Genomic DNA, 15,718 nt, shown 5'->3' with positions numbered 1-15,718 from the left:
GTAGTGTACTGTTTCAGCCATCCAGATAACAACTTAAAAATGGGGTTAGGTGGCCTGAAAAGACATGGAATTGGAAGGAAGAGAATGGTGGGATTTTCCAAGTTTGGTCCTGTGCCCAGAATGCCGTTGCACTCCACCAAGTCTCACAGTGCACAGTAATAGCCTAATGGAACACTCAAATGCAAGGCTGAGCGTTAACCCTGAAAGTTTTCCTCAACTGTGGGAGCAGTGCTTCGCAGGGAAGTAAAAGTCAGCCACTGATACAGAGGTGATTACTGTGTGGCATCTGACATACAGCAGCCCTTCCACAGTATTTCAGTCTAATGCAGATCCTCCAAACAGATACAGTAATAATTCCTTCATTGACTGTTGGATTATGCTCAAATAGTAGAAAAGATTGATATGTAAACAGTGAAGTGCGTTTTAGGAAATAGAAAAAAAGTCTCTCATATGACTTCCGACATAACGGGAAGAAAGATACTATCCAGAAGGCTCATCTGGGATGAGATCTTCCATGGTTATTCCTCCTTAGGTTGTTCTGAAATGGCTTTAAAGGAACATCGAGGGTAATTGTCTTAAGCTTTATGTTGTTTCTTACAGTGCCACATTTTCAAAACCTAATGCTAAGATTTAGTAAATCAATTTCTGCACAATTGCATGTCTATATTTGTGAGCCCACTTGCCATAATTGTACGTGCAAATCTGGTATTCATATGTGCAAATGGCCTCTTTTGCAAAAAGGTGTATTAGACCAAATCCAGTATCAACTCAAGAGTCCTGTGCTGTGATAACGCTGGAGGGAGAAAAAGGGGGTTTCCTTTCCCTCCAAAAATTGCTTTCCCAAAGATATTTAAAATATATACAACGCCCATTTAGACAGCTAATTGGCTGTTATTGCACACACATAACAGATTTGTACTCTGCCATAGTTTCACACGCAAAGGCATGCATTTTTGTGCACAGACATGGGACCTTAAATTTTGAAAATCTATTCCTTAGATGAAAATGTAGCTGAAAACTAGTCTTTCCTTTGGAGTTGGCGTAAATGACAGTATGTACAAATTCTAGCTTAAGCTGTATTAAAAAGAGAGTAGTTTCTTAGTGGCTTCAGCATTCTAAGTCTGACACATTGCTTTTTCCATTCCTTGCTGTAGCATGTTTTCACAACAGTCCCCACCACATTTTGGGCAGCAAGCAAGCACCAGCATGTACAATAATAACATGAACATCAGTGTATCCATGGCAACCAACACAAGTGGTATGAACAACATGAACCAGATGACAGGGCAGATCAGCATGACCTCAGCGACCTCTGTGCCTACATCAGGGTTGTCCTCCATGGGTCCTGAGCAGGTGAGAATTTAAGGACTTGAGATGACAGCCAGAGGATTTTCTTTGACTTGCAGTAGTTTTTTCAGGTCCGCTGCGTTGGGCTGTAACTGCTGTAAGCCATTACATTTCTTTCACTAGTTTTCTTGAGAAATGATGATGTTAAACAGGCTTTGTTTTTAGCTCTGTGGTCAGGTAACCAAGGTGGCTGATGAGGTAGAGAACACCTTTTGCATCTAAATTTCCCACTTTGACCTAGCACCACTGTAGCTAGCATATGTAGTTGCTCCTGGACTTCCGTGGAAAGTTCTTGCTGATCTAGCTCCTGTTCCCAGTAGGTAAGTTTCCACAGCACAGTTGCAGGTCACCAGTGTCCTTCCTCGTTTTCTCTGCAGTGGAGACTAGCACTGAATGGCAGGCAACTGTTTCCTAGAGATAAGAGTGAAAGATGCTGGTGTGGGCAGTGTGTGGAAGATGCTTCTACTGCCACTGTGTTTGTAGTACCAGACAATAGGCAGTCAGCCTCACAAACTATCAATCTGGCACCTTCACGAGCACAAAATCCACACCTTTTGTAATGTGCATATAAAATAGGTTGCTGAAGCAATAAGTAAGTAACCTGTTCTTTTCTGCTGAGAGGAAGTTTATACATTTGGTTTTATCTGAAACTGCTACTTAGGGTATCTGAAGTAAGGAAAATAAAATTTCCATTTGTTGACCTGCACTTAAACTCACGCAGTACATTAGTAAGTACTTGACAAACAAATCCTCTTAATTAACAGGCTCATATGTTTGTTTCAGAGTGGAACTCCAGTTTGTTCAACACATAGACTTGACATTATGGACTTTTCTTAGAAATACTGGCAGGAAAGTACCGCTTGTGTCTTCAAGCAGCATCTTCTGCTATGGTGGGCAATATTGCCTTTTTTCCCAGACCGCAACATTCCAGTTCAAAGCTGGTTATATTATTGGCTTGTTAATATATGTCCTTTTTCCAGCCTAAATTTGATAACAGAGTATTTACTTTTACATTATTGTCCTTTAGCTTAAATAGCTCCTTTCTCTTCTTGTATTTAGAAAAAGCCATTCTACCAACATGATTTTTTTGTTGTTTTGAGGTTGTTGGATTGTTTTGTTTAGGGTTTCTCTGTTTTTCTTTTCTTGTAAGTTGAACAAGCCACAGTGTTTCTGTCTTTTCTTGTAGGTGTTAAATTCCCTTTCCTTTTCTGCACCTGTTGCAATTTGAATCAGTATTTCCTAAGCAGCAGAGCCATGTGCATAACACTAGTTCTTCCCCATTTCTCTTGGAATACTCTGACAGATATAGCCCCAGATCACATTTGTCTTTTACAGCTGCCACATACTGGTGACCTGAAGTAATTTTGATACTCCCAAATCTGTCACCTTCTCTCATATTCCCAGTTGCTAAGCCCATTATAGCAGACTTCTTTATTATTATTATTAGTTCCCAAGTGCATACTATTGCACACATTTAATGTAGTAAAACAATAGTAAAACAAAAGCAAAGAAAAAAAAAAAGAGTAGGGATTTGTAGGTGACAGCACAATTTGATTTCTTAGTATGCCCGTGCTATATAATTTTTCCCAGGAACCTAAACTAAGACATACCCAGAAAGAGATCTGAGTTCATTTCAAAGGCTTCCATGCAGACTACTGTTTCCAGTGGCACAGTTACGGCACTGCTTTTACTTCCTGTTAGACTACTAGGTCTTGTTTCAAGATAGCAGTTACCTAACTTCCAGTAGGCTGAATAGGCTGGCATTCTTCATCCACCTCAGCATTTGTTTTTCAGCCTGTGCCTTTTGTGCATGTACTTTAAACTCCGTTGTTCTAACCTCCTTCTAGAAGTATGAACAGGGTAACCAGAGACAGTGATTTAACAGTGACTTCACCAAAGCTGTGTAGAGTCAAGCTCTGCTTCTGATTTCTCTTTTCAGTCCGTGGATGGGTTGCCTTGGCTCAGTTGGTGACAATGTCGCACTGCAGAGCGCATACCAAAATGTTATGATGATCCCCAAATCCTCCTCAGCATGTTCTTAAATAGATGAAAGTTGCATTCATTGTTCCCAGACGATATTGCCTTTCTTTTGTCTACATTAAATTGCATTTCTTAGATTGACTCTGTTTAACCAAAGTGCTGTGGCTCATCCTGTAAGAGTAACCTGGTTTCCTTCTGATTTACCACCCCAGCACTGTGTCATCTGCAAACTCTGCAAGCAAATGTTTTATGTTTCATCTAGGTCAGAGGTGGCCAACTGGCAGCCGAGGGCCCATTTCTGGTCCACAAGACAGTACTTCCTCAGGAATGTTTGCTGTGCTGCTTCACATTTTCTTCTCTGAGAGACTGGAATAAATGTCTATATTAATACTATTTTTGTGTGTGTGTTCAAGGCTTAGCGTTTTACAATTTAGCATCTTTATTTAGCAATTGACCTAGGCTGTGCTAAATTTTTTCTTCTGACTAGTGGTTTTCAAAATGACTGTATTTTCTTAAATTCTGCTGACTGTTGCCATTTCATTCATTCTTTTGGCTTTTTTTTATACTGTCACCTACACTTTTACTTACTTATTCATTGCCATTTTTTGTTCCATAATACAAAATTTTAACTTCACATGCTCATCACTTTCTAACCACAGTGAATAATAGTGGTTACACTACAAATGTGTTCCAGCTTTTGAAAAAAAAACTTAACACTTCATATGTTATTGGATGGTTTTGTAAGTAATATGTATTACTTGTTAGTAAAAAGCTGTGCCTGGGCTTATTTTCCTGGCAAGAAGCAAGTGTATTACCTTTGGTACCAAACAGGTTTGTTTGGCTCTTTCTCCTGTCTCTTTGTGGCACTATACTGCATCATATGGACATATCTAGAGCTCAGAAATACTAAGCTTGGTGTTTATCTGCTCATACTGATGTATCTCCAGCTCCTCTTGTTTACTACCTAGGCTCCCAGCATCATCAAGTAAAAAATTAATATTATGCCCAAAATGGGCTTGCTATTTATGATGCTTAGAGATTCTTTTATGTACTTGAGGGATCAGACCTTGTCTCATTGTCATCTTCTCCCTTATAATTACATTAAAGCTCTTCAGGCTGCTCTTACTAGTGTCTTCTAGGAGGCTGAAACGCTAGCTGCCAGGTTTGCAGGTTTCCCTCTGTCCAAAAGAGCTTCCCCAGGCACCGAGAAAGCAAACCTTCCCAGTGTTGCACCATTCACACAACTTACTGTCTCCTTGTCCTGTCTGTTTGTTTGCACAATGGACTGTTGCCATGGTTTTGCCTGTTACTTATTTTGCATCATGGATCCATGTTATTTACCGAGTTGTCAGAGAAGCAATTTGAAACCTATGCGAGAGAAGAGACTTTTCAGTATATGAAATAAACCCCTATCTAGAGATTCACTCAGAGCAGATGTTTATTAATCTGCACAGGGTGGTACTCCCCAGGCCAAAATGATCATGGCATCTACCAAGAGTTATCTTGAAACAGTGTTTTGATTTTGTTCAGCATACTGGTTCAAAGGAGCTCTAGAGTGTAGGAAACTTTTCTTATTAGCCAGTTTGTATATATTTCTGCTTCATTAGCAGGAGGCTGTATTAATGTGCTTAATTGCAATGGAATTGTAAAACATCTTCTGTCTTGTTTTAGTCAGATTTCATATCTGATAACACCACTTGACCTGTCTTCAAAAAATTATACAACCTCTTCCATTTCTTTGTCCTTCTCCATAGTTTTCTGATTTAATTGTTATTGCAGTCAGAAAAGTTAATGTGTGAATGCGGGGTGTTTTGTTTCAATGACTTCTGAAGCAAATGTATTCATGTAACAAAACAGTAGATTTTTTTTTTTTTTAATCTGTTACTGTGCCAGTCAGGATCCTTGCATCATCGCTGACAAAGAGATTCTGTGATAGGAACTTCACCGGTGCCTTTGCTGCTTTTGTGGCGTGCAGCCTAACCATCTTCCTTTTCCATACCTGTCTTAACTCTGCCGTGATGCAAATCATGCACTCAGCTTTCTTTTTCTTCCCAAACTGCTGTTGATCCAGGATACAATTTTTTATTTCTGCTTTTTATTTTTTCCTTCTTTTTGTCTACTGAACAAACAGAAAAGGCATTTGTGCCTGTGCATGTTGATCAATAGCAGAAAACACCTTTCAAACATGGATTGTGTTGCTTACTCAGATGCATGTAGATAAAGCTGCAAAGTGGTCTACTTTCTCACTTTCCAAACAAAACAGTGTTGTTCTCTTCCTTTCTGATTTAAATTTTTAGATTCAGGTTTTTAAATCGGCTCATTTGTATTAGGAAGTAGGAAGCACCACTAGGAGGCTTGCAGCACTTGAAACAATTTCTTCAGAGGTGAAATCCCTATGGCAAAAATATTTTAAGTTTTTAACCTTTCCTATTGAACCGCAGTCTTGTCTCTGGCAGTATTTGAAACCACCTCTTTAGGTGGCTGCATGTGATTTTGTGACTGACGTTTTGCAAAATTGGTGAATAGTAACAGAAACAACAGTCAGGAGGACCTGAAAAAAGAAGACTGGTGTGGTAAATTCAAGACAGTCTTTCCCACTTGCTGCAGCAGGTTGCTGTAGCTGAGGTGAGGTAGTGCAGTGGCAGAATCTCCTCTCCTTGGCAACACAAGTCTCTTAAAGGGCAGGTGACACAGAAAACATCTTTCTTCTTCCAGCAAAATCTGGAGGGGCTTATCTTCACTGTGATCACATGCATCTAGTCTGAGGAAGTAACAGAGAGAACTGAGTCAACAAAGACTCCCTAGGAGGAGGTTTCTTTCCCTGTAAGCCTTCTAAAGAAAGCTGGATTTTCTAATACTTTAGAAGCATGCTGAAGGGCTGTGGTTTGTATTTTATACCAGTTCCTACACGGTGAGATTAATCCTTTGATTAAGAAAGCAATGCTGTAAATTTGGCAAGCCACTCTTTCCACATAACTAAGCATGACAGACCCTTTGGTTGTGCAGTAATACACAGCTTCAATACTTTCCTGTGGCTGTGTTCAGAAAATTGTTGAGACCATCTCTTTAGGAAAGCATGCCGCTGCAGGTTTTCCCATTTAATACTATATTTTTCCCATTGCTTACCACCAGAAAAATAAGTGGCATTAAAACTAAGTCAATAGTCAGTATAATTCAGCCTACGTGTTATCTGATCAGGCTTTGAAAAAATTGTGTGGTAGTTTGCAAGCAGAAAAGCTGTGTGTTATTTAGGTTAGGAAAGTAGTTATGCATTTCTGCTTTCAGGACTTCGATAGCACGTCCTCTTCAAATAATACTGACCTAATTTATGGAGCCTGTTTTCTAAAATATGCACAAGGGTCACAGTATCGGGAATGAAACCTTTGTTGTTGACTGTGAAACAGAATAATATGAGTCAAACACATGCTGCACAGGAAGGGTGCTCAGCTATCTAGTCACTTCCCTGATTGCAACATCATCTCAAAAGTGGATATTCGTATATGCAAGTAGCATAGTGGTTTACATTGCTTCTTTTTAATTCCCAGCCTTTTTCCCCAATGTATTTTTTAAATTAATTCTCCTTAATATCTTGTTACCAATAGGTTAATGATCCTGCTATGAGGGGAGGCAATCTTTTTCCAAACCAGCTGCCTGGAATGGATATGATAAAGCAGGACGGAGATGCAACACGGGTAAGCAATGGCATACATAGACTTACAGGGGCAGCGGAACGATGAATATGCTGTGGTCTGGAATGGCTGGCAGTATCTTTTTACTTACAATGTTAAAATTACCCAGGGTAATAGTAATTAAGTCTTTTGCAATTAATTTTTTTAATTCCACTTCTGGTGACATCTGTATTAAGTTCCTTGTTTAGATCCCACTAGCATTACTGAAGTGAATAATGCAGACTACATTTACATTAACAGAATACATTACGTTATTGAATTAACAGTCACGTCCAGCAGACTTATGTATGGTTGTATTTGCTTTTTACAGAGCAATTACACAACTATTTGCTGATGATGGGAAAGACCCTTGATTTATATTTGTGCCGCTGCATGCTTACCCAATGGCGTGTTTCATCCTCAGTGTTTTACCACTTCTCATTGCATTACACTTAGGGCAAAAAAATCTCATGAATTATTTAAGTTACTATTCTCTGTGGAGTGCTGCTTCTGAGAAGAGTGGCAGAACTGAACTAATTTCACACAAATTTCCAGCTGACAGGGTAATTAGCGTCTGCTTAGGTCATAGATGATTTGTATTCCAGACAGTAGCCGTACTGAAGGGAAAGGCATTGTGGAGTTCTTGGCGTGTGGCCGAGTAGATGAGGCCGTTTCTATCTGCCTCAGTGGAAGGGGGTTTTTTGTGGAAATAATTCATTAAAAATTTCATTTGAAATTAAGTTGGTTACAGCAAACGCGAGACCCGCTGCGGTGTGAATGGGGAGCCCGCTCTTTCTCCTGCCCAGCCCCAACATGGTGGCAGCCCGGCCCCGCCCTCACCTGAGGGCCGCGGCGCCCCGCCCACACGCCGCGCGCCTCCCGCCCCGGGTGGATGGAGGGGCGGGGCCGAGCCGGGGCTGAGCGGCGAGCGGCAAGCGCCATCTAGCGGCTGCCGCCGCTCCTCCCGCCCCCCCCCGCCGCTCTCCTGGCCCGGAGGGGCGGGGCGGGAAAGGCCTTGGGGTAAATTCCCGGTTTCCTGAGCTCCTCGTGGCCGTCGAAGCCGCCGTTCCCGTACTGTGGAATCTGCCTGAGGTCCGTCCCGCACACCCGGGCTTCCGGTCGCCTCCTTGTCAGCGGTGCTGAGATCAGAAAGGTGGAATTAAATAGGCAAATTTTCCTCTTGTGCTGAATCCAGTAGCCAAATTTAACGTTTTCCACATTAGAGAAAAGGCATTTGAATAGTAGGGGAAATTAAAAAAATGTGACTGCAAATGTAGCAGGAGTAACGAGAATGAAGAATGTGAAAGTACAGAGGAGGGAGTATCCGTACGCGTGTTTTATTTTATCCCTCTTTCTTTTGCGCGCATACGTGTTTAAAACTTCCTGGAGGCCAGTTTTTTTCACACCTTTGTGGTTCATATCAAAATCCAAGAGCAGATCTCTGAGGGCACGCAGAGAGTCCCTTCTGCAACCATTTTGTGGTGGCCTTGACGATTAATAAAAAGTTGCAGTGCGTTCGGCGTTAGCGGAAGCTGCTGCATGCCAGGGCATCGCCTTCCTGCTTCCTGCGCTCCCTAACCAGTTCACTTTCACGTGCTAGGAGAAGCCAGACTGTCAGAGAACAAAACACCGGGTACCACTGAGGAAAGCAAGGGAATAAAGCTATTGAAGGGGGGACGCAGACTGAAGAAGAGGAAGGAGAAGGCCGATCTTAAGGAATGGTTGAAGAGAGAAGGAAGAGAAAGTGGATGTGACAGAAGGGGTGTGAGGGAGGGTGGAGGGAATTCAGGGAAGAAGGTGCAGGTGGAAGGAAATGAGCAGCAGGACTTTGGACAGGGAGTCTGTGGGGTTTAAAATTAAAAATAGAGTCTGTGCCAATGAGAGGGACAGTGGCTGTGTGTGAGAGCAGTTTTGTCTTGCCTGGTAATTTCTTAACACCTCTTGAATTATTTTGTAAGGGTACATTGGACTGCACTTTGCCATTTTACTTTTATTCCACTAATGTAGCTCTCGCTGTCAAAGAAAATGTGAATGGTTTATATGCACTATGAATACCTTTTACTGAACTCTGAACTGTAATAGAGGCTAAGTAGCTACTATTTTCATGCATCTGTGCTGTAAACTACTCCTACATAACTTTTTTTTTAAAAGCTCAAGCTGTGCAATTAGAAGGCTGACGAGAGGATTAAGGTGCTTCATCCCTTGGCAGTTGTGGCTTTAATGTATGAAAGCTGAGAAATTCATCTGACAAATGAGAAACTCATCTGGCAAACTGGAGATGTTTTTCAATATTTCATAAAGTTGATCTCAGCAACTGTATCATTTAAAGGAATAGGTTCTGTTTAGAGTTGAGTAACTGGGAAATAAGATGCTGTTGCTGAAATCAGTACAACTATGGATGTCAGATCTCTACATTTACTGTTTCAATTTGTTTGCTTAATTTCACTTTGTTTTAACATGTTAAGGATAAAGTTTCTACAGCTTAAGACTTGCAAGAATGATACTAATGTTTAACAGAGAAGCTGTTTTTAAAGTAACTACAGGACAGAGAATTTTCTGTCTCTTTCCAGACACAAAGTACCCTTCATTTGTGGAACTGAAAATAGTTGCAACTAGAACAGTTTAATCTATTATTTTGCCATTATTGGAACAAATTTGTGTTAACTAATTTCACATGGTAAAAGAAGGTTTTGAACCTGCTCCTATTGAAAAGTAGACGTCTGAAGAATAGTGTTTGTAGCTCAGGTTTTTGAGGGGCATCCAGTTTAACTTAATACAGAATAGCAGTAATCTTATAGTCAATGATCTTTGGGGTTTTCAGATGACTTCTGTACTCCTGACATTGCATAAATCAGCCATGGAAGTTGTTCTGAGCAATTTTTCCCACATCTACTGTCAGCTTGGAAATAATAGTTTGACATACTTCTTTTAAAGTCCTGTTTGCATTTGTTATATCTAAACAAAAAGGCGTAGGGGAATGTTTTTCTAGAGGTCCACTTGTGCCTTCTTTGTCTTATTTCCTCCTTTATATATTTTATCACCCTGTGACTCAAATCTTTGTTAAATTATTAAAAAAAGAATAACCTTCTGCAATGCATGATTTTTTTCTAAGTCACTGGTATAGCGGAAGCATTTGTTTAGCATATCTGTAGAAATACTAAAAGTCCACTCTGAAAACAAGGACATCTCCTTTGGATTTTTGCTTCTGGTCCACACTTTATGACAGAAAAGCACTAGCAGGGTCCCCAGACTGCGTCTCGATGTGTCAGGAAGAGGAGCCAAAGTTTAACTTGTCCATGTTAGCGACGGTTTAAGGGATGCAAGTGTGGTGTGTATGTCCTGTGATAAAGCGAGGAGGAGCAGGAGCAGGACTCGCTGTGTTGGCCTCCAGATGATGCTTTTGGGTGGTCACTCCCAAAGAGGTCCAGCTGCACCAGCTGGGCTGGGAATAGCAGGTGTACAAAACATAGGACCTTGCTTTCCCAAATCGTGGGATGGTTCCTGACACTGACTTTATTTAACAGTAGAGATACATTTCTAGGCTTTCTGTGGTTGCAGAGGAAAGAGTGGTAAAGTCCACATTACAGTGGAGAAAGCTACCTACTGCCGGCACTGCCTCTGAGCAAATAGGGTCTTCCTTGCGCATGGCAGGAGGTTGTGAGCAAAGAGCCACTGCGCTGCCAGAGCCACGGGATACGAGTGGAAAGCAACCCCGCAGGAGGAGAAAAATGGGTTTTGGCTGGATTGGCTCTCTGACCTGACTGACCACAGTGCCCCATGGGAGCAGGAGTTTGCAAGGGGAGGAAGGCAGAGAGGCACAGATTGCAGTCACTGGAAGGGACGGTCTTAAAACAACTGTGAAAACCACATCCTGAGGTTTTTATAGGTAAGAAAGTACAAGATAATCAACTCAGCTGAAACCAGTTTGTACTGTTTGTGAAAGAAGACTGCAAGGGTAGTAAGTATGATGCAAAGATCATCTCTAGGGACTGGTAGCTGAAGCTTTTTTTACTTCTTTATTCCCTTTTTTATTATGATTCTTGTAGGGGAAAGTGAACCAAGGCAGTTGTAGCTTTAAAAATTGGAATTAAATTTCAGGTTTAAAATAATACACCAATGCATAATCGACAGTGGATGCTGTTCTCCAGCATCCAGCTCTCATTCACCCATCCATCCTCACTATCTGGCAAGGAAGAACTAACTTGTTTTTCTCCAATTTCTCTTTTTCTTGCAGAAATATTGCTGACCCTGAGGGTGGTTCGGTCGCTCCTTTCTTCAGCTGACTGGGCTTACGGCCCCAAATCCTTACCAGTTTGAAGAGCTGCGTCTGTTTGTCGTGACCCAGCCAAGCTGCCAGCGCCGGTGGCGGCTGCCTGCTGCCACCGGGACTCAGCCCTGCCTTCCCAAGGGGAGCCGGGCGGTCGTTGCCGAAGAGCAGCCTCTTCTTTGACAGTCTGAAGCTAGCGTACAGACAGTTGCTCAGTCTGTTCACTGCATTCACCTTAGTGCAACTTAGATCTCTCCTGCGAAGTTAATGTTGACAGGCAATTTTCATAAACCATGTCAGATTGAATGTATTTAAATGTATGTATTTAAGGAAAAACAACCATGCTCTTGTTCTGTTTCTGTTTAGTTCTAGACCTTGGGGTTTGGTTTTTTTTTGCTTTGTTTTCCCTGGCTTATTCAGTCTGGTGCAAAGGATTCAGTTCCGTCTGAAAACTGGTGTTTTAGACTAAGGCCTGCATTTTGGGGCGGAGAGGAGGCGTGGAGGAGGGTGTAGAAGCAACGTCTGGTACATATAGAGACCTCCAACGAGCGCGTTCCACTGACAACAAGTCAGAGACGATGAACCGATGCAGAAAACTATACAGACCAATTTTGAATGGGGTTAAAGTTGTAGAACAGATGACAATTACCCTGTGAGAGGGCTCTTTGTAAGGGGCGTTTCAGTTGGGTTTTGTGGTAATGTTTGTAATGCAAGTCATGAATCAAAAAATACAAGTTGGTTACATTCTTATTTAATTAAACTCCTAACAATCAACAAATCCTGATTTTTTTTTACCTGGCTCTCCTGACCTCTGTCATCTTCTTCTTTCTAATAGAATAAAAAAAAAAAAACAGGTTACCCCTTTATTTCCCTAGGTGTGTTTCCAGCGATCTGGACAGCCAGTTACTGGATGCTGAACAGCAAAGTTCGATGGTAATGCATGTACTGATTATGGTAGTGGCAGAATTGGTGCATAATATCCAAGAGCTCAAGATACCTGCTTTAAAGCATGATAATTTCTGGTTCCCATCCCCTTAGCTGGGAAAATGACAATTCCTGTAATACTTATAGCAGATATCACTACAGCCTTCACCACTATTGTGTGTTTCTGATTATTTTAAAGCAGTGTGGACTATGAGGACGTTTTGTAAGGTACATAAAATCCAGTTTATATGTAAACAAGCAATAATTTAAGTTGAAGACTTAAGTGTTTTACTTGTATAATTTTTGTGAGATATACATGTTGTGAAGTTGATTCCAAATGAGGTACTTCAGTATTAAATTAGATATCTTCTTAGCCGTGTGTGTCTCCTGGAAAAGTGTTTTGTAAAGGATCACAATGCCTTGATTAGACCTAATTTGTAGGCTTGAGACTTCTCATTTTCTAAACCTTGTGATTCTGCTCATGATGTCATTTAACTAACCTATATTATATGCAGCCACTGTAGGAACCAATTCTTGATTTTTGTATGTTTATATCCTTTCGTAACAAATCTTAGAAAAACTAACTGTTACTAAGCAGGCCACTGTTAGGGGGTGGTGGTTTTTTCTTGCCCACTGTGGTTGGAATAATCTTTTACTGAACTGACATCAGTTTTTGAGGACTTGAAATATTAAGAAATTTATGGTTTTGACCTCTGTTTTCTTTCCGCTGGCCCCTAATCCACAAACTTTCTAACCTGAATGCAAATTTTTTTATGTCATGTAAAATGCAATGCATTTTATAGTGTCTCATCAGCCATGCCTTTTGGGAGTGAAAGGTTTATTCTGTTGCCAGTTAATTTGTTTTGGTTTTCAGGTGGGAGTTCAAATGAAATAGCAGCTATTCTGTATTAAGGCTGAGGAAAATATGGTAAAGGTGGTTTGAATAGGCTGTTTCTCTAGAAGGCTTTTCATGAAAGCCCCAGAAAGGTACAGTTGTGTTTGTCCCTAAGGAGGGCAGTGCCACCATTCTGGAGAAACATTTTTCAGCTGTCACCGTTCTGTTACCAAACTCAAACAGAGTATTTAGTCAGCTGAGCCATCCTCTTACCTACGGATGGGAAACCAAAGCCACTCACTCAGCCCTGAGCTCCACTGCCTCATTACTACGACATTTGTGTTAAGCTTGCATTATATATTTGACAAAAAATTATTTATATAAGAAGTGTATAAATTTGAAGGGATTAACTTCATACACCACAACGAGTAAATTGAGTTTTAAAATAATTTTGTTTCTATTCCATTCTTTTCCAGTTTTTAACCGTAACATCTGCAGATAGATTATTCTTTTTCACAGTGGACAAAACAGTTTAAATTTGTCCCGTTTCACGATAGACCTGCAAACCCTTGTCATCTGTAGTGATTATGATACTTCATCATCCATTGCCATTTTGAAAGAAAGGAGATTGTACCTATCACTTTGGCTCTGTTTGGGTTCATCGTGACTTTAGTCGTCTTCTAACTAATGAAAGAGAAAAGTGAGTGAAGGAATCTTCTGATCATATTGATCACTATAGAAACAAAAAAGCCAAATCAATTCCCTTCATTATCAGTATTTTCGTCCTGTATACAGTAAATTTGTCAGAGAAAGTACTTGGATTTTGTTTAACAGAACAATTAATCAGTGTTCTACTTACATTACTAAATGTGAAAGGCGCATTAATGTGAAAAATAAGCGTGTATACATGGTCGTACGGCCTGTTTAAGTGTTCATGTAATGTGGTAAGTTTAAAAAGTGAAGTGAGCTGTTTTGCTACAATGAATTAATTTGTACTCGATCTTTAAAATATTGTCCCACAACCGGTATCCTTTTGGGCCTGTATTAATTAAAAGCAATGTTTTTGCAGTTTATACAATACATTTTTTAATCTTTGTTTAAAAGCGGAATTCATATGGGCTTAACAGAAGAAATGGGTGGCACAGCTCCACTTGCAGAACCCAAAGATACACAATCAGTTTTGAAATGCAACTTAAGCCATTAATTGTTGGTGTGAATTTAAAAGTTTTCTAGTATTTGTATGGTAGTATGCTGCCTAAGAGCAAAAGCATTCTCTGCACAAAAGAAAATTTACTGTAGTGGCTTTGATTTTAATTAGAATTTTCTCCCTGGTGTTTCTTTGTAGACTTAAAACAAACTCTTTTAAGTTTCTTACTACAGGTAAAAGCTATGTGCAAGAACCTCAAAATGCTAAAATCTAGCATAATGCCTTAGATCTGTTTTTAAGTCTTGTATATTCCTACATAGCTGTCTGATGTATTATATTTGTATAGTGAATTGTGTACAATTTTGGAATAAGTGCATCATCACTTAATCTTTATGTTGTTCAATAGAGATGATGGACACATTTCTTCAAACATTTACTGTCATTTAATTTTTTTTTCCCTTTATGTCATTTGTGGGTTTTATTTGTACAGTTCATCATGAAGTTGCATCTGAGATGTGTGTATATGAAAAGATTATACAAGGGTAAAATTAAGCAATATATAAACTATGGTTCTTCAGGAGAAAGCTTACAGTGTTTCAGGTTGTGATTTATTTTCAAAACGGAGTTGACTCTGAACATCACTTTGTTCACCTGCATTGATGTTTGTATTTCTAGTGTGAGCAGTTTATGCAAAGGTAGATATATTCAGAGAAATTTTAAATACATTTATGCAAGTTAATATTGCTTTGCTGATGCTATTTGCTTATTTGATGTTAAATAATGCTATTGTAAATAAAGAATTCTGTTGTTATTGCATCATTTAATAAATTTTAATGCCTTCGGGTTTTACATGGCTTTAGAGATTTCAACGTGTTTCTGTTGCGTCTTCATTTACTCATAGAAGGGTGTACTACTAAAGCACTACAGGCTGGATGAACCGGCAGGTTTTAGAAAGACAGCGGGCTTTCCGTGGTCGAAGGCTTTTTTGTGTTCCAACTGGTTGTTACTCCGTTTATAGCACTGTATTAACTGAAAATGTTTATCACGTAGCTTAATGTGAGAACAGTTCAGTGTGAGTACTTTTATATCACAGTCAGAACAAATGGGCGTCTTTCGTGACGGTTTCGGCAGAGGCAGACCTCAAAAGGTGTCAAGTGGGACTGAGCAGAGTTAAGGGCTGGTTCCCCTTGCTATGCCAAATGGTTAGTTTAAGACAGTTGGAAATGTTTATTTGGTCAATTTAAAAAAAAAATAAAAGCAGCTATGAGAATGCTTGTTTATCAGAATGATCTGCTGCTCTCTCTGGGGAATGGATGGGGGGGGAAAGCTACTTACAGTAAGAATTTTAGAAGCTAAAGTTACTTTAAAGACCTCCAAATAGTGTTAACCTCTCACCATTCCTACCAAAACAAGGCTTATCCTGCAGTTCTCGGCTTCAGCAAAATTATTGTGATCCTTGGGTAAGAGGAAAATACTGACTCATTAAGAACAGCAAGGAAGGAGGATGTCTCTTTCCAATGTAAGATCAGAAACAAGCAGAGAAAACATCT

At 40.1% G+C, this 15,718-nt stretch overlaps 1 protein-coding gene across 3 annotated transcripts in view; it reads left to right on the top strand.

Moving 5' to 3' along the window:
• The window catches only part of NCOA2 (nuclear receptor coactivator 2), a 195,561-nt gene extending 180,538 nt beyond the window's left edge, over window positions 1–15,023 (top strand). For all 3 annotated transcript variants that reach the window (XM_086740927.1, XM_086740926.1, XM_086740925.1), the window contains 3 exons: window positions 1,155–1,353; window positions 6,930–7,019; window positions 11,230–15,023. In XM_086740927.1, the coding sequence (XP_086597053.1) occupies window positions 1,155–1,353; window positions 6,930–7,019; window positions 11,230–11,241 (301 nt within the window). In that variant the 3' untranslated portion in view covers window positions 11,242–15,023. The remainder of the gene's footprint in view (window positions 1–1,154; window positions 1,354–6,929; window positions 7,020–11,229) is intronic.
• Window positions 15,024–15,718: the final 695 nt, after the last annotated feature.

The sequence above is a fragment of the Chlamydotis macqueenii genome, chromosome 2 (assembly GCF_036417535.1).
Source record: "Chlamydotis macqueenii isolate bChlMac1 chromosome 2, bChlMac1.mat, whole genome shotgun sequence".
NCBI lineage: Eukaryota > Metazoa > Chordata > Aves > Otidiformes > Otididae > Chlamydotis > Chlamydotis macqueenii.
The sequence above is the reverse complement of the archived record's forward strand: the minus strand, read 5'-3'. Positions and strand labels throughout refer to the sequence as shown.